The following is a 20974-nucleotide window of genomic DNA, read 5'->3' on the forward strand; positions in this document are numbered from 1 at the left end:
GTATTCAATTTCAATACAATGACTTTTTGTTCAATAAATTGATGACTCGGAATTATATAATATTTTAATTTTTTTAATTTATTAATATTTTGCTTAATATCGGCGACGAACTAATCGACCTTGCGCCACTGTGCGACGTCGAACATGTATGACAGAGAAGTTTTCGAACCATATAAACTCATTCTCATTCTCTTTGGGTTAGTTAAACAAATTTAGTCGACAAAGGCGGTTGATTTTAATTGTAAGCTCGAAATCTCTTTCTGATCTCAGACGGGTGCAATGTTCTTAATATTTATTTAATTGCAGAACCAAATAGTTTATATTCATCTAAAATCGTCTGAACTAAAAACGGGAACAACATGTGCAAGTGTCTGGTCGGAAACGTTGCCTGCTGGTAAGATGGAATAATTAGATTAGGATTGTAAGGCTTTGGCATCTTGTAAGATAAGTGAGTTTTGTTAAGTACAAGAAGTCATCTACAAGTAGGCAAACATTTAGTTCTGACCCATGGATTATAAATAGATCGCGAACTGTGAGTAAGACGGCAAATAAGATAAGAAAGTGTGCAACCACCTGATAGCTGAGTTTCCATTATTTACATACTTAAATGTATGACTCCAATGAAAACATTTATGCTCGCAGAAAGCTCAAACAAGGGAGCTGTTTTAACTATACTATTTTATATACTGAATGGCGGCGTAATGAGAGCAGTGTAATTTGAAAGCGGAAGCCGAATTCAGAGAAAACTGGAAATCGCCTGTGCGAATTTTCGCTTGCAACTCTTATACATACAGGTTTTTACATCGCAACTGAACAATAAACAGTGAGAGCAGGTAAACAAACCGCACGAGAATCCGTACCCAGACACATTCTATCTGAAAGTAGCAGTATCCACTTTCGATGGTATATCATCATCGCATACGTATAAACATTCAGCTGGTAGAATGAATTACTTAATTGTCCATGGTTCCATACGCATATTCGCTGTGAAATGTGTACGTATCTATATATGTACATGACATGCAACATGGTAGCCACAAGAAGACTACTTATTATTATTCCAGCTCACGCTTCCTAAGGCACTCGTTTATATGTATGTACATATTTATTTGTTCATATTCGCGCACACTGACCAGAATTGAAGAACCGAGTTTTTGCGTATCTATGAGATACAAACGAAAAAATGTGGTCATGTCGAGCATTTCGTACTACTACTGTGTGACGCATTAGATTCCCTTTATGTACCATCTGGCACCAGAAAGTCCTGGCTCCATCGAGGCGCGACGGAATTATTCCTTAAATACATATACATATCTACCCTCAGGAATCTCCATATCCCGCCCCATTCGGTTTTAGCCAACAACCGGCAGCACGGCGCGCCGGTTTCGCATTTCCGTTGGAATGCCAGCTCTTGGCCCTCAAAACGTAGTTGTTAACTCACTGATAGGGTGGAAATTTATCTACTACTGTAATTTGGGGATGCATTTTTATTAGACAACTTTTCATGCGTAATTAATTTGAAAGTATTGCATCATTTCTATGAGAAAAGGACTTTGCCCCATCCTTTGGGGGTAATGCGAGTAGTTAAGTACATTATGATAACCAATAATAATAACTTATAACTTATTATAATAACTTATTTACTCTTAACATTTCCAGCTGCTGCAGTTGTGCAATTAGTGTGCTTGTTTCAATCATCAGTGGATTGCTGGTGGTCGGCATTGTGGTCGGATTGGCCGTCTACTTTCTTGTCTACTACGAACCGGAGGATGAGGTTACCAAGTTCACCAATAAATTAGCCGAAAGTGTACAGTCGGGATATGGCAAAATTAAGGATGTCATAAGCAAATTAAATTGAGCATGGTAAAAAGATAACAAATTGAACTAGAAGATTCATAGGCATTCAATAAACTAGAATTTCAGATTAGTACACAGCGAAAAATGTTCCACGCTTTGCATAATTCCATTCATCCAAATTAATTGCCACCAATTTACAGAAACGAACACCGCTGGAGCCTTTTAGAAGAGGATAATTGTTAAACTGTTTAATTATCAGTACAAATAAATATTACAACACCTTCTAAATAATATTGTGAATCTCCATCTAATGCAAAAGATGTTTTAACGCAAAAGATTTTATAAATAAATATTTATGATGTTCAGAGACAGATTATACTACTTTAAAAAATGAAATAAAAAAATGTTTTTAACATTAATATACCAATTCTATTCAATTTGGAAATATTTGGAAATAATATAATTAATGGGTATTTACATAAAAACTAACGTATTTTTCTTCACGTTTTTAATTATCAAGATTTTTGTTATGGCCTTGAAATTAAAAAAAATGTTTGCTTGAGGCGGAAATAAAGCTTCCAGAAAAAACAATTTTCAATATTTTTTGATGATTACGAACAACAGGAAGTGCTTCAAAAATTCCTAGAAACTAGAATCTGTCTTAAGCCAAAAATTGATAAATAACTAAATAAATAAATTGATATATAAATAACAAAAAAGTACCACGAAAATGGGAAAAAATAATTAATCACACTGGCATAAATACCCATTTTTTCTAATGTGCCAGTACCATGGCCTTGTAATGCGAAAGATGCCCCTCCGCCCAGCGTCCAATGCCCAATAAAATCGATATATTCAGAACCATTTCGAAGCCATCGACTCGATGAACTTCTACCAGGCTCCCATAAAGTTCAGACGTGCTGCCAATCGTTCGACAACTTCGATTGGATCCAAATCAGCCCCTTCATCGCTCCGAAATGGAAACCCAACTGGCTGGGGGAGGAGTGGGAAATCCACCACGGTGGAGCGGTGACAACTCACCATGCAGGGGAAATCTGAAATATGGGCGCTCATCACAAGGCAGATACTTTCTACAAAAAGTCTGGTAACGCTTACAGCAAAACGGTCGAACTGGAACTGCAAGGATATACAAATGTGTTGCATCATAAAAAATAAACAATTTTCTTCCGAATAAGGGAACATTTTTAAATTCAGAGTGTGACCGAGGCAATAAAGTGTAATATTCTTCAGAAAGCGCAACATCCATTAAATGGGGAATCAATTCTCGTACTAGAATGTAATGTAAACAAACTTTAAAAATGGACGAATCTGAAACAGCTCCGAATGACGACTATGAGCACCCAGATGGACTCGATTACATATTGGAATCTGTGTTGATGCCCAGCGATGGAAGTAAAGAATTCAAATTCTTGGCGGACGAGTACAATTCTGTTCTTTTGAACCCCTGTCACTGCAAAGGAGCCTGCGAAAACAGCGAAGTCTGTGCACATGGAGGCCAATATGAGTTCACAGAAGATGGCAGCGAATTAATTCTTCGGAATTCCGCAAATCCTGTCATTGAGTGCAATGACATGTGCAAATGCTGTAGAAACACGTGCTCCAATCGGCTTGTGTACTCAGGCCCGAGGAAACATTTGGAAATATTCGATTCGCCCGTGTACGGATCCAAAGGACTACGGACTACAGCGAAAATTACAAAAGGAGGATACATTTGCGAATATGCCGGAGAACTTTTAACGGTTCCCGAGGCAAGAAGCCGCTTGCATGATAATGAAAAACTAGGCCTGATGAACTATATCCTGGTGCTTAATGAATACACTAGCGACAAGAAGCAACAGGTGACCATCGTTGATCCATCAAGACGTGGAAACATCGGACGCTACCTGAACCACAGCTGCGAACCGAACTGTCATATAGCAGCTGTACGAATAGACTGTCCCATACCAAAAATAGGCAAGTTTTATTGCTAATTCTGATCCGACTTCTCTCGTCATGTGTAATTTTTTAGGTATTTTCGCAGCAAGGGATATTGCGGCCAAGGAGGAGTTATGCTTTCATTATGGCGGAGAAGGGCAGTATAAAAAGATGACAGGTGGAAAGACTTGCCTCTGTGGTGCTTCAAAATGCACGGGTTTCATGCCAAATACTGAAATAGAAGAATAAATAAATTACTATTAAAGTTTACCTAAGTATATGTAAGTACTTGCCACTCAGAGTTTGTTCTGTACTTGGTTTTCCAGCGGAGGTAGTTTTTCATAAATCCATTGCTGCAGATCCGTGATGGAGGCAGTTTTCAGTTCGTGCAGTGTGTTCCTCAATGGATGAAATGTGCCCTTGACACCCAGTTTCGTTAGGTTCTCGAAGGTTTCCAGACCCCAGTCCTTAGGTACCAGAGTATCGCGTTCCCCGTGATACATTCGCAGCTCGGGAAAAGATTCGTCTTTGCCGTTGGCCAGGGAATCATAGACAACGGAGCCGCGGTTCAGGAACGAGGAATGTGCGAATACGCCGGCCAAGCTGCGTCTCAAATGGTAGCCCGTGTGCAGAGCCAAGGCTCCGCCCATCGAGAATCCGCCCACAACGATCCTGTTCAGCGGTATGCCGCTGGCCACCTCCTCGTCGATCAGCTGATTGACCGCATCATAACACTGGGACATGCTCTTCTTGCTTTCCGATGCGGCAATGTTCACGGACTTGCGGTCAAACCACACGTTGGATAGTTCCCCGTCCAGCGGGGTGTACTTCTGTTTGGGAGCCGTGGGATATATTATCTTTATGTGCGGGTACTCCAGATTCCGGCCGATAAGGAAGCGCACCCATTCCAGAACATTGGGGCCGGTGTCGCCGGATCCGTGGAAGAATATCACGGAGGCTGTGTGTTTGCCAGTGGCATTGACCGTTGTCAAGGCTGGCTTCATCTTTAATTCACCTTTGATCAACTAAATATATTGCACTATCGGAATAACCATCAAAGGGCGGCAGTGTGGCCAGGGGTTCGTAAAGAAACAGCTGACGGGAAATAATACTGTCATGGTATTTTGAACATTAAGGAGCCTTTTGTATTTTCCAATGTAAAGTCAAACGGTCACACGAATCCATACGTCTAAATAAACTTTTAAGGAGTAAAATCAATGAAATAAGTGAAAATAAAAGGTGAGTACCGTCTAAATAATCGATTTGTGGGCGCCTCCATCGAAATGCGCTGCGCTTTCCCCAAAACATGCCTTACTTAACTGAATTTTCCACAAAACATGACGCATCTGCGGCTCCATGACTACGCCTTTCCATTTGTGCCGGATCCACACGCACACACGCGCAACCATTGACGCCAACACGAACACACCACACGCAGAGTGCAAATAACGGAGAAACATCAAGACACGCAGAGGAGCAGCAACTGGAAGAGGACAACATGGCCAACATCCTGGAGAACCAACTGTTCACGGCCGCCAAGACCATCGAGCAGCAGCTGGACCAGCAGCTCGACCGCCTGGACAACCTCGATTCGGATGACCTAAAGGTCCTGCGGGAGCAGCGGCTCCGCGAAATGAAGGACCTGAACAACAAGAAGCAGGAGTGGCTCAGAAACGTAGGTGATCATCTCTTACAACACTCAATTATTGAAGATACTTCGAGATTGTTCTCTAAGTGGTATATGACCAAATGGTATTCAACATGCGACTTTTAAGACATTCGCGACACTTGCTTCGATTAATTCAAATTAGTTTTCAAATTGGGCTACCAGCTTAAATAGCTCAAAACTTAAATATATATGTAAAAATTAACTTTCAAAGAAAACCTTGTTAGCGCAACAATCTCATTAATCCCCAAAATTGCTAATCTTTTCCAGGGTCATGGCACCTACACCGAGCTGGCCGACGAAAAAGAGTTCTTCGAGATGTCGAAAAAGTCGCCCAACATTGTTTGCCACTTTTACCGCGACAGCACCGAGCGCTGCAAGATCGTGGACATGCACCTGAAGATCCTCGCGGCCAAGCACGTGGAGGCCAAGTTTTGCAAGGTGAATGCCGAAAAGACTCCATTCCTCACCCAGCGACTGCGCATCAAGGTGATACCCACCATCGCCCTGGTGAAGGACAGCAAGACCAAGGACTTCATTGTCGGATTCACCGATCTGGGCAACTGCGACGACTTCGCCACCGAAATGCTGGAGTGGCGCATCGCCCACTCGGGGGCCATTGACTACAAGGGCGATCTGATGCAGCCACCAGATGTGAAACGCAAACCATTCATCAACCGCCCACAGAAGACAATACGTGGAGGCTACGACTCGGATGACTCCGATATAGATCTGGATGACTAACTACGGGCAGTCCATCCCACACTCTCGATTACCCAAGCTCCAGCTTTCGTTCCACACTCCCACACAAGATACACTCAAAAGCGATGGAGTAACAAAAACGGACACACACAAATCAAAACCTAGCACATGGATCTAAACCAATTAGGCGTACTCTAGCGTTATTTATTTAATTATACGATTCCGATCCCTCTGCTACGGTCCCATCGCCACCTAGTGTAAGTGGCTAATTCGGTTGCCTTCCCCCCCGATTATGTGCTTTAATATCTATCAGTTCAATCAGCTGCCTCGAAGGCTGCGCCACTCTAGCGAGCTTAAGCGAACTCAAAATTTGATCTTTATGGTATTTGCAATTCCAAATGAATGTGCACCCTTTGCGTATATATGTTAAGTTGAGCATAGTTTTACAAACTGCCCTCGCCCTCCAGAAAACGGTGTACGTAAAACAAGAAACTAACATACACAGAGCATAAAAGACAAGAAACTAAATATCTGGCATATATATATTTTTAAAATTTCGATAAAAGGTGTATTGCATTTCCTACAGTAGAGGTAACTAACACTTACATATGTACAAGTTTTTATATTTATTTTTGTAATTCTACAAAGCATCAAAGGAAATCAACGATTAAATAGCATGTTCAAAACAATTGCAAGCGCTTGGTAATTGGTTGTAAACTTAAATGGTTCCCACACAGGTTTTTTGCATTTCAGATCGTACTCTTGGTAATATTTTATTTAAATCATACACGGGAAAGGCAGCTTTTTATTAAAATATGACTTTTTAACAAAAAGACTAGAATTTCTTTAAGAACTTATTATTTTCATCATTTATCGATATTATTAAACCTTACTTGGAAAACACAGAACTGATCATCGGGTTAAATAGTTTTGAATGAAATAATCCTGAAATAATAGGTTTGAACAAACTACGCTGCAGTTAAAGTAATGGTATTTCCCCGAACAGCTGATCATGAGATTCCGAAAATCCTCCCTTAACACAAGGGTTGCCAGTCTTGCCGCAGACGAATAACGGAATGGCCGCCAAAGACAAAAAGGGACGCCAACTGAATTTACCTGTAATGACGCCGTAATCCCGCCAATTGCAGCTTGCTCGCCATAAAACTACGGTCCAGACTATCGTCAAAATCGGTGCAAAAACTTTTACCTGCCAGGTGCATAAAACGCCCATCGAGGATTCGATTTACCATCATTGGTATTGTGAAACTCGAGGTGTACAGAAGTGATTCGAAATGGTTCTCGCTCCCGAAGTTCGAAGTATTGTGAAGGCGCTGAAGGGCTCGAACAGCTGTGAGGAGATAGCCCAGATCCTGGAGTGCGACGTGGAGAGCGTGATAAGCTGCATTCGTGAGTGTGAGCTGCTCGAGGGGAAGACTGCCACGCTGAGGTTGCCGCAAAAACTGAAAACAGCGGCGCCCGTGGCGGTTGCGCAGGAGGAGGAAAAGAAGCGCGATGTTGGCAGACCCAAGGTCCTGGAGAACCGGCAAATTGTCGAGCAAATGCTGAGCGACAATCCGCACTACACCTCCATCGATGTGCAGCGGGAGTTGGCCCGACACGGCATAGAGGTCAGCCGCAGGACCTTGCAGCGCAGGATCAGCGAGATTCGCTCCAAAGGCATACGGCAACCGAGAGGATCGCCACAGCCGAAGGAGCCCAGCACTTTCGGCCTCAGTGAGGGGGCGAAAAAAAGGAGGTTGGCCTGGGCCACCGCCCATCAGGATTGGACCGTGCGCGACTGGCGCAACATCTTCAACATGGACGATCTTAAATTCGTCGACGAATCAACGCCGCCAAAGGAGATCTTCCTTGACTCGCTGATGGGACCGGAGGGCAGTGTCTGCAATGACCTCAATCTCCTCGAGCAATTGATGGCCATCATCCAGCCGAGGATTCAGAATCAGGCGCCCAAAAATGTCAGCGAGTTTCGAGCCGTCTTGTACGACGTCTGGCACAGCGACCAGGACATGGTGGACAAAATTGAGATGCTCTACGAGTCGATGACGTGGCGGGTCTCAGCGGTCCTCCGCAACGGCGGGGATCAGACCGAGTTCTGCTAGCCAAGCTGTGGATTCCAATCGCACCCTGATTCTTGAATGTTGTATTGAAAATAACGACGTTCATGATCTTGTTTAATTTGACATATTATTAAGTTTGTAGTGGCCATATAATGTACATGGTACACTCTGATTAGATTCGCGGCGTAGGATTAAATATCTTCATTTTTTGAAACTATAACTATAAAAAAACATATACATTTTAATAAAGTGTAAAACAATATAATATCAACGATGTTTCAACAGCTTGGGAAATATTTCTTAAAAGTAATAATGTTTCAGAATACAAGCCAATTATTATTTTATTAAACAAACTTTAAATATGTATAACAATTTTATTTGATAAATGAACACTTTTTCATCATTAGAGTATGTTGTTAATTCGCCTCCTGAATTGCTTTTGGTTTCTTCGAAATTGACCATATATATTGCAATATAACAGCAATAGAATAGACTATTCCAATAACTATAAAATAGAATGCGTAGACGGAAAACTGTTGAAAAACATTCAAATTCAGATTGGCCTTTTCCGAGACGACGACAAATGTGAGGATGCACTGCAGGAGGAGTCCCACGAACGTGTTGAAACCAAACACCAGAGCGAAGCTATCCTCCTCCAAGCTGCTGGCCAACTCCGAGCTATAAGGTATTACGAGATTTGGTAAATTTCACCTGTTGGAAAAGGATCAAGAACTGCTTACCTGGCCACTGTTATGGTGAAGGCAAACAGGCCTCCATACAGCACATAGCCAAGATAGGACAGATATATATCATCGGTCCAGCAGGAAAGCAAAACACAACCTCCTTCCAGGACCGACAGCAGAGCCATCGAGAGCAGGCTGCTCCTGGTGTTCAGACGTCCAGCATGGAAATAACCGGCGAGAAGGGCGAACACAGCGCTTAGAAGCGTCAGGGCCACGTCCACAGCTCCATTCCAGGCTATCTTCAGGGGAAATCTCAAGGATGAGAAAGCCATTGATTATTGAAACTCACTCACTGTTGGTTCGTTCTCGAAGGACTTCCATACCACCTGCATATAGGTGGTGATTTGCAGAAATCCAGCCAAACTGATGGCATACCACAAGCTCCATTGTATCACCAAGGGATTAGTGTAGGCACTACGGAAGTGGGACCAAAGGAGCTGCAACGCTGGTATCTTCTTTTCTTGGCTCGCTTCCTCGTTACTGGGTTGCTCTGAACCCTTCTCCAGGTTACCACCATCCGATTTGGTTCCACCTTCTATGGCCTCGCTTCGATTGTGAAAGTACAAACTCTTCTCCACCTTTGGCAAAAAGAATGCCCAGAGCAGCGCAGCAACTTGAGCTGTGGGAAAGTGGGAACATTGGTTAACTGGCTATTGAATCACTTTGCTAACTGGTAACCAACAGGTGACGGTGATGTAAAACAGTTGCTTGTAGTTCATCCACCTCATTCCAATGACCATCTGAGCCAGGATTCCCGCAACTAGCTTGCCCACGAACATGGCTGCCCTGGTGTGCGAGGTCACCCTGGGATAGTACTGTTTGTCCACCTTGGCGTAGATGTACGAGTAGTAGGCCACCTCGCCCGCCTGGTAGAAGCCATAGAAAACCTCCACCGCCTGCAGGCCGCTCAAAGTGGTCGTCCAAATCAGTGTGCCCCAGATGCAGATGCCTGTAGTGGCATTGGCGATGATCACGGGCTTGTATCTGCAACGCAAACGGAGGGTTATTGCTGGCCAATAAAGATTGCATTCATGCATGGGCTGTATACCTGAGCAGGTCCGTAATGAGGAAGACGAAGATTAGGAGCGCCAGGTAGGAGTATGTGCCCACCGGGTAAACGGATCGGTTGACCTCGTCCTGGGTGACGTGATACCACTCGCCCATCAGGATTTCCGCGTGGTATGGCTCCGAGGGTCGAAGTTCCCGGAGAAACCCGAATATGCATAGCAGGCACGATATCTTCAGCCACGACTCCATCCCGTTACGGCTGTCGGCTTGAATCTAATCGCGATCTTAACGCCAACCAGCGATCCCACCGACTATATGTACATACATATAGATATATGTCTGGCAGCGTGTAGCTTCGACCAGCTATTATAATAATTGCACATTCTTCCAAGGGGTTAGCAGGCTAGTGCCGAGTATAGAGATTTACCTTCGACGCTTGTAATCAGCGCTGGCCCATTCGCGATTTACGATCCAAGTGTTCTCCGATTTGGTGCAGGCCAGCGGAGCAGTGAGGTAATGGAATATCCGGGAAGTTTCCGCTTACAGCGAGCAGCATGGTCACGATCGCGATTAACTTGCTCTCGCCTGATGCGGTTCCCACTCCAAGTTGGCCATACCAGCCATTAGCAGCTAATTAGCCCATTAGCAGGGCACTTAAATGGATCTATCTTGCACTGAATTTCTCAGAGAGCCTTACACACTTGTTTATTAATGTTTCTGTAATCTATTAATGCAAAATATCAACACTGATAAGTTAATAATCAGCGATAGCCGCTTTAAAAGTGCAAAAGAAATTGTTCCGGGTAATAGTATCAACAAAATAATTGAAATCTATAACGATTGTTGTCATATTCGGATCTAGACTACATGATTAATAATATGTATTTAAACTTAAACGCTTGCTTTTTACTTCGATTACTTTGCTCTATAAATTAAACGTAATAATCGTAAGATAATATTAATAAAACACACAATTATTCTATACTAAAACTCGGTATCTTTATTCCTGCACACTTGAGACTGATTACACGCGCTCTATAAATGGAAATTTCTACTAAATACTAAGAATCGCCAACAGATTGGTAATAAAAAGATGACCTAAATATTCTGGGAATACAATCGACCATCGCACGAATACCATATTATGGTAGTTCACGCACAGGAACCAGTCTTTCTTTAAGTAACGTGTTGTGTTTTCACCTTAAGTACTATCTAAATGCCTCGGAACTCAATCCAGTGAATTTTCCAGCTTTTCGACGTCGTTGTTGCGGCACATTAAGTACTCAATCAGCACGGATATCAGATACAAGACGCCGACGCCAATAAAATAGAATGCATACGCCGTGTACTGGCCAACGGGATCGAGCTCAAAACCAGTGTCCGTGACAAAGATTATGGTTAACAGTGACTGGAAAATGAGGGCCACAAAGGTGTTCACACCAAAGACAAGGCCGAAGCTTTCCTCCTCCAGATTTCTGGCCACTTCAGCACTGCCAAAAAAATTAAAATTCATCTATATATGGAGTGCCTATGAATATCATAAGACTTACCTCGCCACCGTGATGGTAAAGCCGTAGAGGGCGCCGAAGAGCACAAAGCCCGCATACGACCAGTAGATGTCCTGTGTCCAGCAACAGATCAGCACACATCCGCCCTCCACGGCGGACAGAATGCCCAGGATCAGAAGAGATGCTCGCGGTCTGAGCCTTCCGGTGTGCAGATAACCAGCGGCCAAAGCACTTAGAGCAGCCAGAGCTGTCAGGACAGCATCAACGGCGCCGTTCCACGCAATAACAGGCTCCGGTTCGATCACTTTCCACAGAACCTGAACGTAGTAAGTGACCTGCAGGTAACCAGCCAGTCCAATGGCGTACCACAGACTCCACTGAACGACTCGCGGATTGGTGTATGCATTCCGAAAATGTAGCCAAAGAAGGCTCAGTGCTCCTGGCTGCTTCTGAGTATTCTCCTGCTGCTGATCCATCTCAGCCAGGTTTCCCACCCCGGGTAGCTGAGTCTGCGGCTCCGTAATGGACAACTGCTCCCGATGAAAGTAAAGACTCCTATCCACGCGGGGCAGGCCAAAGGCCCAAAGCATGGCTATAATCTGAGCTGTAGAATATATGTGCATGATTAATGCCCCAAGTTGTAGGTCATTTATTGTACGTACTGCCCAGCGTTATATAGTTAAGCTCCTTGTAGTTCATCAGCTCCAGATTGAGCATAAGTTGGGAAGTGATGCCGGAAACCAGTTTGCCTGCAAACATGGCTGCTCGGGTGTGGGAGGTCACTCTGGCATAGTATTTCTTGTCCACTTTGGCATAGATGTACGTATAGTAGGCCACCTCTGCGGCCATGTAAGTGCCGAAGAAGAACTCCAGGATCTGAAGCGACAGCAAGCTGGTGGTCCAGATGAGCATGCTCCATATTATCACACCCGCAGCTCCAATTGTGATGATCAGCGGCTTGTATCTGAAACATAATACATATAGTTATTATAAAATGAAGCCTGTTTCCGTTCGAACAGCTTTTAATTGCAAAGCTATCAAATCGAATTCAATTTGCTGAATCACAATAAATTTTTGGCTAGCGAAGGCAAAAGTTTGACTTTGGAGTAGGTCACCTTCTGGTTACAAATAAAATGACTGGTTTCGTATTTGATTACGAACAATTTTTGTTATAAAATATAAATATCAAATTGGCTGATAGCAACTCAGTCCCACGTTTAATTTAAGAAAATACATTTTATCCTTAATTTAAAAGATAAATAATTTTCAGCGAATAGTTACCTGAGAAAATCTGTTATGAGAAATACAAAGACCAACTGCACCAGGTAGGAATAGGTTCCCACTGGGTAAACATCGTGCGTTAGCTGGAATGGGAAGAAATTTGATATTCTATGGAATGGATAGATGGTGGGAGATGCCACTCACCTGCTGCTCCGTGATATTCCGCCAGGGACCCAGCAGGTACTCCGTGACGTAGGGCTCCGACGGACGGATCTCGCGGATGCAGCCAAAGACACAGAGGAGGCAGGAGATCTTCAGCCACTCCTTCATTTTCGAAATTTCGTAACGGTCACTGACGTAACGTGCGCTACGCAACGAGATTCAGCGGCGCAAGCTCTTACGTGAAACACTGAAGTGGGATGCCGTTAGCTGGGCCTTTCTGCATCTGGACAGGTGAAGCTCAATATATTGCCTAGATTCACGGGCAATCTGGTGTATCAGGCCATGGTCGTCGTCGCCGGGTGCTCAAATCTAATCTCTTCGCGACGCGAATCCGAAATTATCACTTCGACGTGCCCGAATTGTATTTACACTGAAATCGCTGTTAGATAATTGCGAATTTACAATGCGGTTTGAAAGTCACAAGCAAACAATCGCATGTGGAACGCACAGGTGGGTGGTCCAGTTTAAAAGTTCTCCAGTCACCCTACACACGTGTCGCACTTCAAAATCAAACGATCGCATACTCGGCCCATTCGCTGTTATCGATTTGTCGCCAGCACATCACTTCGGGCTAATAAACATTTAAATTCACCTTATACGGCGACTGCAATTAAAATCAATTGACTTCCGAGCCATAAATAAATTCGATTTCATGTTGTTGCGTCGCCGGTCGTTACGTCACGTCAACAACAACTGCGGCGCAGCATCTGTTTTGCGCAAACAAGGGAAGGCAACTGACGTAGTTGGCAACGCGGCTCAGCTGTTCCGTTCTCACCTGGTCGGCACTAACAACTACGTTCAAATTAATAGTGACAACTGCAAAAACACAACACATGCAAGCACCGTTTTATTGTAAAAAACACACGTTTATTTAGCGCGCTCACTTTAAAATTAGTACTGTGTTGAATGTGTGGGGTTACAGAGTATTCGGTATTTGGGTTTGTATAAATTAACGAACAAATTTCGAACCAAAACATTAGCTATTTACACAAACAGAGGGGCGATTGACTTGACTACGAGCTAAAATTGGCCACATTTGCGGAAAGTTAGAAAGTACACGTAGAAAAATTTCTTAACAGCAACGACACTCTGAGGCTTGCCTCCTCCGTTTGGCGGTTGATCCTCGGCATCACTGCTGGGCAATGGGCGCCGCGGTGGGCGTGGCCACGGGCGGGGACGAGGTGGCGGGATCCGCGTTCACGAACTCAATGGAGGCGGAATTGATGCAGTAGCGCTTGCGGGTCGGCTTCGGACCATCCTCGAAGACGTGACCCATGTGGGCGTTGCAGCGGGCGCAGCGGACCTCAGTGCGTATACGTTCTGGATGTGCGATTAGTAGTAAAATATTGCCCCCTATTTAGTTTGTATTTTGCCATTTCGTGGGATTAATTGGATACGTTTTGATTGTTGTTTTTTTTTTTTGTTGTGTAGCGCATTTTGTTGACATTTTTTACAATATATTCATTTTTTTGATCGTTTTGCAAGGTTAATTCAAAGTTTTTCGGTGTAAACAAATCAAACAGAAATAGAAAATTGATTGTGAAATGGGTGATAAATGTGAAGCAGAGAAAGAATCACAGAAAAGAGCGAAGAAATAACGGCAAATAAATGGGAGTGCAAATCAGAGAGCGAAGGAGGAGATGCAGCAGAGAGAGAGAGAGAGAGAGCGATAATTAACAATGGGTGGCAGGTGAAACAATATGAAATGAAGTCACATAAACCGGTGAAAATAATTGACGAATCAGGAATATAGATGATTTTCCGAACGATTTGGCGTACATGTTATTTTGGTTAATTAAGCATTTCATGTGTCGTTTTTTCGGGTGTTATAATTTCAGCGATGAGTTAAATGTTTTCGTGTTTTTGGTTAGCAAAACAAACCCCCAAAAAACGTTTACAGGCGTTGTACATTTAGTTTTTTTTTTGTTTTTGAAGCGAGTTAAAAAAAGAGAAATAGAAAATATACGAAAATACACATTATTTGGATTGTTTAAAACACTCTATATAGTTTATGGATATAATGTTGGTTAAAGTATTCGGGTTATGTTATTGAAATCAAAAGAAAATTGAGCGTGAGTAAAAAGCAACAAACTAAAACGTAAATCGAAATCATACAAATAACCAAATACAGCACCGGAAAATAATATTTTAAAATAAAAGCACCACATTCACACAGACATACACATAATGGCCCTGGCCCAAAAATAAATCCAATCGACCTTGTATAATGATCGAAATATGGTATGTGGAAAAAGCTCAATGATCTATGTAGATTCAAAACCGAAATATGTATGAAAATTGCACTTAACCGAAAAGAAAAACATATAAACTAACTAAAGGAACCCTCGTCTTATCCCAAAATAAATGATAACCTTGCGCAAAACTTAACTTCTTGCTAAGCACGTAAGTTCCTACAAAATGGGTTAATTTTTATTAACGTACAATATACATATCCTATAGATACGATGAGAATGCAAGGGGAGATACTTTTGAGAAGTAGAGTTCATCTACACAGTGAGTGAGATTGTAAACCGAAAAGAGTGCATAAACCCAGGCCAGGAACTGTAGACTCGCATTTCCGTTCATAAAACTTTCGTAAACTTTATAAAGTTATAATATAGAGATAGAGATTTGAAACCGAAACATACATAGGGTAAAAGTAGGAAAAGTATATAGCAAATGGAATCTGCTGGGCTGAACTACAATACTAAACTCTCACTCCTCGTTCCGCAATACATTTTCAAACATCGTTCTTGTGTATAAGCTATGTTTTTTTTTGTTCGTTAAACAGTTTTGCATAATAAACGCCTATAAAATAGCTAAATATCTTTCTTTGCTGGACCTGCAGCCCTCTATAGACCCGGAGTAGCATCTACCGCTGGTCTATATGGGGCTACTCCTCCGGGTGTAATGGTATTCCTTGTGGTTAGCAGGCAGATCGGTCATTATTTCTTGGACGAGGCCGTCGATGGATCCGCCTTCGATGGCGTCGCACTCTTCACGAAATCGATGGACGCGGAATTGATGCAGAAGCGTCGATGCTTGGGCGGCGGTCCATCATCGAAGACGTGGCCCATATGGGCGGAGCATCGGGAGCAGCGCACCTCGGTGCGCACCATGCCTAGCGTTTTCGAAATGACTACTGTTGGTTTAATCGGTTTACAAGTGATACTCGTGGGTGATATTCGGGTGGAATCGATATGGCATTAGTTGTATTTCATGTGGTTTTTTTTTAGAAAGAAAGAAATGTTGAGAAAGTCAGGCGGGATAGAAGAGTGGGATAAGAGAACACAATACTCGGTTAGGAATCAATTTTAGTCGCTTCTTCTCGCTTTGTTGCACATTCAGGTGCTGCAACGGCAGCAGGAACACTCACTAGTCACAAATCACCGGCACAAGACTAAACACAGTAACACAACAATGGCAAGGCCAACGGCACAACTACAGTGAACTCTGGGCAGTGGAACAGTTTTGGGGTCGGGTTCAAGATCAGATTTTAAACACGAAACAAAGCAACAAACAAGGCAACACAAACAGCACAGACTTTAAATGAATAATATTAGCTAATGGGTTTATAAGGTTTAATTAAGCCATTAACTAATAAGCCTCTTCTTATAAACATCTCACTTTATGATTTTATTTCTTTACAATGACTTATGCACACCATTTTCTTTAGAAATGGAAAACAATCAAGCTGAAGGTCATACCAAAATATGAAATATACATATGTATATGTTTATATGCTTATATAACTCTACAATTAATCGTTATCAAGGCTTCTTTATAAACTTGGTAATCTTATGATTGCTCTTATTCACACATGACAACTAGGCGAATAATTACTCTAGTCTGGGTTATATTGTCTCCTAGGTGGATAAACGCAAATGAAATTCTCAACTCTTGGGTGCGGCAACGGAACAGCAACTCAAATAAAAACATAACTCAAAACGCTTTGCAATAATCAACAGCTAAAAGTGCCGAGCAAGGTCTTGGCCAAAAGTGGGCCGCCTGGCCAATACGCACCTGGTATGCTGGCATCGCGGTGCAGCGTGACCTTGCCCTTGTCTAGGACATCGTTGAAGGCCGGCCATCCGCATCCCGAGTCGTACTTGGTCTCCGAGCTGAACAGATCCTGGTGGCACACGATGCACTGGTACACGCCCTTCTCGTAGTGTTTGTTGTAGCAACCTGTGGACATTGCATTCCATCATTTGGGAATCAGAATTGAATGCACTTTGTTCGAGGGGTGGCGTTCCATCTTGATAATGGCTTATGGCTGCATGTTTTGTTAGGAGAGACTCACCTGTGAAGGGTCGCTCGGTGCCCGCCTCCTGGGTAACCTGATACTGCACCGGGGTCAGGCGCTTGCGCAGCTCCTCCTTGTTCACCGTAACCTTCTCGCTCTTGTTATCCATAGTCGCTGCTGGTCCGGAATACCTTTTGTCCGGATTGTCGCTGTCTTGGCGTGAATCTGGAATGCAATACAATACTTTGGTATTTGATTTGCGGTCGGGTCGGTTTGAGTGTGCTTTTCGGTTCGCCAGCAGTTGGGTAATGGAAACTGAGTAGGGGATTTCGTCAAGCTTCTGTAAGATTTCCCTCATAATCTGCCCACTTATCGGTGGGACTTTCAACGAAACCTTGGGCAATCTCAACTCGCTTATTTGAATGCGGCCATCTGACGATAAGAAGCTTACTACTATCAGCCATGAGTTGCTGAAAATACTTTCTCGAAACTCATAATCATCTTGTTTTCTCATACAAACGATACCATACCATTTATGAAAATGAATTATATGAAGAAAATTTTTGGCATTTTTGGAACCCAATTTGATAAGGAAATATATACATAAATATTCTTATTCCAATATTAAACAAAAGCTATATATAGCGTACAAAATATAGAAAATACTTATCATTTTCTTAAACAATTTGTTAACAATCTTGAAAACTCAAAATCAAAGTTGTGCATCCAGGGAATTAGTAACACCAATTTTGTATACAAACTTGCCTGCTAATTAATGAAGGTGTAAACAGATTTGTTAAGTGCGGCCAACAAATGGAGTGGAGAAACGCATTGGGCCAAAAATAGTTTTATGGCTTTTTATGCTGCTTGCCCGCCGTCAATCAAACGGAGTGGCGCCCAAAGCAAACGAAGGCGAAGGAAAAGCCGAAAAAAAAACCGAAAATCGAATAGCGTAGGTGGAGCAGTCACCTTTTATTTTCGGTTTTTCCGAGTGCAACAATAGAAAAGCCAGCCAAGTGTGTCGCGGGCAATTGAAGACAATGAATTCATTGCGAGCAAAGTCAGAAAATAGCGGCTAAATTGCGTTCATATAGAATGCAAATGTATAAAAAAATCAACTCAAATTGTGTCTAAAATTAGCCGATGGCCAATCGATGAGCATGGGCTGACACGCCCACAGGTATTACAAACTATACCTGCGACTTTTTAGTGCAACTCACCTGCGAAAAAGCGTGGAATGGCGAATATTCGAGTGCGCCGCAGTGCGTGGCGAGCAGAAAGTGCAAACATTATGTGGCTAATTTCAGGTGACAACTGCACTTGGCACTGCCTGGTTATTTAATCAGCACAGCAACAGGGGGAAAATGAGCAGAGCAAGGAGGAAAAGTCAATGTTTTGTCCACTGCGCACTGCCCACGCGTACTAACTAATATTTATGCAATTCGCGTTGCCACTTCCGTCTACCACATTTCCCACATTTTCCGTTCTATTTTCGTGCGCTTTTCTGCTTTTGAACGCTTGGCGAGGAGAAAGCGCAGTGCAGAGAAAGTCGCAACTCAATTAGGGAAAATGCGCTCGCAATTGTGCTTCAATGTCACCAGCGGAGAACCGAAAAGAAAAAACACTTAATTTTCCCACACTTAAATGGTGCGTCCTTGGGTTTTCTCTAAGCTGGAAAACTACTCACCTGCTGAATAGCGCTCTAAATGGTGCTGATTCTATTTTTGGCCTTTTGTTTATGAATGCGCCAAACGCGGGCGAAAACAAGCGTGCGTCGCAATGTTACGCAGCGGTGGAAAATTAAAAACTAATACAAAAAAAGCTGCTTGGGAAAACAGCTGCACGCGATGAAAATCAAACACCTGGCTGGCTCGCGTTGCCAATCGAATGCTGGATGATAGGCAACAAAGGCAGTACGGTCACGCGAACAGCTGACTGGCCGCGCTGCCAACTGCTGCCTAATTGGACAGCACGTCTGGCAACGCCGGGCACTTTGTTATTTTTAGTGGCTCCATAAATTTGCTTATCAGTCATAAAATTTAAGCTAGTGCGTTAATTCATCATATTCGCTGCGGGGAAACACCAGAGTTAGACAGTCCACCACTGACGCACTGCGAAACTATAGCAAAACAGCCGTGCAGGCCGCTGAAGAGACCACACGCAAAGAGGGCGTCAACAAAAAGAAAAAACCGTGGGGGAGGAAACCTGGGCAAAAATACCAGGAAAAGTAATACTCATCGAAATACTCGGCTGAAAACACGACTTGCACATTCGCGTGGCCATGAGCAATCACAGATACCATCAGGGGGGCAACTACATGCACCCGCGGATCTCCACCTATCCGCACCACTTCAGCTACGTTTCCTCTTGCGTCAAGTACATGATCTTCCTGCTAAACTTCCTCTTCTGGCTCTTCGGCGGCCTGCTCCTGGCCATCGGCGTGTACGCCTTCATGGACAAACTGATGGACGGCAATGGCTGGCTGCGCTTGGACACCATCTACGATGTGATCTTCAACATCTCCCTGGTGATGATCATCGCCGGAGTCATCGTCTTCACGGTCAGCTTCGCCGGCTGTTTGGGTGCGCTGCGCGAGAACACCTGGCTGCTAAAGCTGTACTCCATGTGCCTGCTTCTCTTCTTCATACTGGAGATGTCGCTGGCCATCATCTGCTTCGTTTTCCCGCAGTACATGAACTCGTTCCTCGAGTACCAGTTCACGGACAAAATCATCCACTCGTACCGTGACGACTCCGACTTGCAAAACTTCATCGACTTTGCCCAGCAGGAGTTTAACTGCTGCGGCCTGAGCAACGCCGGCTACCAGGATTGGAGTGAGTATTTGATTCATAAGCCACAAACGAATTAATTCCATGTCCGTATGCATACAGGCAAGAACGAGTACTTCAACTGCTCATCGCCGTCGGTGGAGAGATGTGGAGTGCCCTACAGCTGCTGTATTAATGCCACCGATATCAGCTCCGGCCTAGTGAACATCATGTGTGGCTATGGCGTGCAGGTGCGTTCAGTGGCCGCCGCCAGCAAGCGCATCTGGACCAGCGGCTGCATCGAGATCGTGCGAGTATGGGTCGAGAGGAATCTGTATGTGATTGCCGGCGTTGCCCTGGGCATAGCCTTGCTGCAGTTGTTCGTCATCTATTTGGCCAAGACCCTGGAGGGACAGATCGACCTGCAGAAGTCGCGCTGGTCGTGAGTGCAATGCCACCATCCGTATCTCTACGGATATCCGCCATGCGAAGACGACCCGTATTACAATTCGCGGATGTGAGGCGGACTTTTTTGGTCCTGCCCGTGCTCAAATAATTTCAAACCGAATCCCACTCCTAGAATAATCCATAGCTCCCTATATACCATCTCTTGTGTTTTCGATAGATTTAAGTTCTAATGTCCCGCGATAATAGTATTTCAATAGTATTCTCATACTCTCCTAGGCTTAGGAAAAAGTATTTATACTCCTTTGTGTTCGTTTGCTCTGTATGTTTTTTAAACGTCAGCGCATTCTTAGTCACAAGTAAAGTCGAACACATCTAAAGTTTTACTCTTATACGTATGCAATATCAGACTATTTAAAAGACACTTGTGTATAAGCTAGCGAGTTCCATAAGAAATATGCATTTAAAATGAGATTTATATGTAACGACGAAACCAAAACTGCATGCATGTTTGTTAAATTGAAAAACATACTAGATACATAGACTTATTATCATTTTTAAGTATCTGTACGCGTGTTTGTCTGCAAACGTTGTTGTAGTGCGTATTTAAATACAGGCATTCTATACGTGTAATCGTGACTTTTTCATATGGTGAAAACAGCACAAAGTACCTGT

The 20974-nt window shown here is 43.4% G+C and overlaps 9 protein-coding genes across 22 annotated transcripts; 5 read left to right on the plus strand and 4 right to left on the minus strand.

Moving 5' to 3' along the window:
* Positions 1 to 199: 199 nt before the first annotated feature.
* CG42394 (uncharacterized protein) lies at positions 200 to 2163 on the plus strand. 4 transcript variants are annotated; one of them, NM_001300349.1, is made up of 4 exons: positions 200 to 241; positions 307 to 394; positions 1660 to 1863; positions 1916 to 2163. In NM_001300349.1, the coding sequence occupies exons 2-3, from the start codon at positions 360 to 362 to the stop codon at positions 1856 to 1858; spliced, it is 234 nt and encodes a 77-aa protein (NP_001287278.1). In that variant the 5' UTR covers positions 200 to 241; positions 307 to 359; the 3' UTR covers positions 1859 to 1863; positions 1916 to 2163. The 4 variants fall into 4 exon arrangements, with proteins under 4 accessions (NP_001287278.1, NP_001247035.1, NP_001163584.1 ...); NM_001260106.2 differs by having other exon boundaries at positions 1660 to 2163; NM_001170113.1 differs by lacking the exon at positions 200 to 241 and having other exon boundaries at positions 336 to 394; positions 1924 to 2163.
* Positions 2164 to 3098: 935 nt separating this feature from the next.
* Positions 3099 to 4019, plus strand: CG4565 (uncharacterized protein). Its single transcript, NM_001104273.2, has 2 exons — positions 3099 to 3771; positions 3827 to 4019. Exons 1-2 carry the CDS (start codon positions 3117 to 3119, stop codon positions 3979 to 3981), a joined length of 810 nt encoding a protein of 269 aa, NP_001097743.1. The 5' UTR covers positions 3099 to 3116; the 3' UTR covers positions 3982 to 4019.
* Positions 3749 to 4826, minus strand: CG6567 (uncharacterized protein). The gene is made up of 2 exons (NM_001104272.2): positions 4026 to 4826; positions 3749 to 3964 (listed from the first exon to the last, which is right to left on the minus strand). Exon 1 carries the CDS (start codon positions 4734 to 4736, stop codon positions 4029 to 4031), a length of 708 nt encoding a protein of 235 aa, NP_001097742.1. The 5' UTR covers positions 4737 to 4826; the 3' UTR covers positions 3749 to 3964; positions 4026 to 4028.
* Positions 4827 to 4875: 49 nt separating this feature from the next.
* CG4511 (uncharacterized protein) lies at positions 4876 to 6787 on the plus strand. Of its 2 annotated transcripts, NM_141769.4 has the most exons (3): positions 4876 to 4971; positions 5171 to 5407; positions 5669 to 6787. In NM_141769.4, exons 2-3 carry the CDS (start codon positions 5231 to 5233, stop codon positions 6140 to 6142), a joined length of 651 nt encoding a protein of 216 aa, NP_650026.1. In that variant the 5' UTR covers positions 4876 to 4971; positions 5171 to 5230; the 3' UTR covers positions 6143 to 6787. The 2 variants fall into 2 exon arrangements, with proteins under 2 accessions (NP_650026.1, NP_001163585.1); NM_001170114.1 differs by lacking the exon at positions 4876 to 4971 and having other exon boundaries at positions 5120 to 5407.
* A 394-nt stretch (positions 6788 to 7181) lies between these two features.
* Positions 7182 to 8441, plus strand: CG4570 (uncharacterized protein). Its single transcript, NM_141770.3, has one exon. It carries the CDS (start codon positions 7393 to 7395, stop codon positions 8218 to 8220), a length of 828 nt encoding a protein of 275 aa, NP_650027.1. The 5' UTR covers positions 7182 to 7392; the 3' UTR covers positions 8221 to 8441.
* Positions 8442 to 8576: 135 nt separating this feature from the next.
* Positions 8577 to 10188, minus strand: CG14694 (uncharacterized protein). The gene is made up of 5 exons (NM_141771.3): positions 9970 to 10188; positions 9604 to 9905; positions 9215 to 9540; positions 8919 to 9160; positions 8577 to 8856 (listed from the first exon to the last, which is right to left on the minus strand). The coding sequence occupies exons 1-5, from the start codon at positions 10176 to 10178 to the stop codon at positions 8595 to 8597; spliced, it is 1341 nt and encodes a 446-aa protein (NP_650028.1). The 5' UTR covers positions 10179 to 10188; the 3' UTR covers positions 8577 to 8594.
* A 717-nt stretch (positions 10189 to 10905) lies between these two features.
* CG6574 (uncharacterized protein) lies at positions 10906 to 13363 on the minus strand. Its single transcript, NM_141772.3, has 5 exons — positions 12863 to 13363; positions 12719 to 12801; positions 12100 to 12401; positions 11480 to 12041; positions 10906 to 11419 (listed from the first exon to the last, which is right to left on the minus strand). Exons 1-5 carry the CDS (start codon positions 12986 to 12988, stop codon positions 11158 to 11160), a joined length of 1335 nt encoding a protein of 444 aa, NP_650029.1. The 5' UTR covers positions 12989 to 13363; the 3' UTR covers positions 10906 to 11157.
* Positions 13364 to 13729: 366 nt separating this feature from the next.
* SelR (Selenoprotein R) lies at positions 13730 to 19017 on the minus strand. 8 transcript variants are annotated; one of them, NM_206473.4, is made up of 4 exons: positions 18814 to 19017; positions 17184 to 17335; positions 16904 to 17068; positions 13730 to 14200 (listed from the first exon to the last, which is right to left on the minus strand). In NM_206473.4, exons 2-4 carry the CDS (start codon positions 17293 to 17295, stop codon positions 14010 to 14012), a joined length of 468 nt encoding a protein of 155 aa, NP_996195.1. In that variant the 5' UTR covers positions 17296 to 17335; positions 18814 to 19017; the 3' UTR covers positions 13730 to 14009. The 8 variants fall into 8 exon arrangements, with proteins under 8 accessions (NP_996195.1, NP_650030.1, NP_731524.1 ...); NM_141773.4 differs by having other exon boundaries at positions 17184 to 17351; NM_169370.4 differs by having other exon boundaries at positions 13730 to 14233; positions 17184 to 17351.
* Positions 19018 to 19082: 65 nt separating this feature from the next.
* Tsp86D (Tetraspanin 86D) lies at positions 19083 to 20930 on the plus strand. 3 transcript variants are annotated; one of them, NM_079585.5, is made up of 2 exons: positions 19083 to 19960; positions 20018 to 20930. In NM_079585.5, the coding sequence occupies exons 1-2, from the start codon at positions 19408 to 19410 to the stop codon at positions 20338 to 20340; spliced, it is 876 nt and encodes a 291-aa protein (NP_524309.1). In that variant the 5' UTR covers positions 19083 to 19407; the 3' UTR covers positions 20341 to 20930. The 3 variants fall into 2 exon arrangements, with proteins under 3 accessions (NP_524309.1, NP_001262468.1, NP_001247037.1); NM_001260108.2 differs by having other exon boundaries at positions 20018 to 20540.
* The last annotated feature ends 44 nt before the right edge of the window (positions 20931 to 20974 follow it).

The sequence above is a fragment of the Drosophila melanogaster genome, chromosome 3R, assembly GCF_000001215.4.
Source record: "Drosophila melanogaster chromosome 3R".
Classification (NCBI taxonomy): Eukaryota; Metazoa; Arthropoda; class Insecta; order Diptera; family Drosophilidae; genus Drosophila; species Drosophila melanogaster.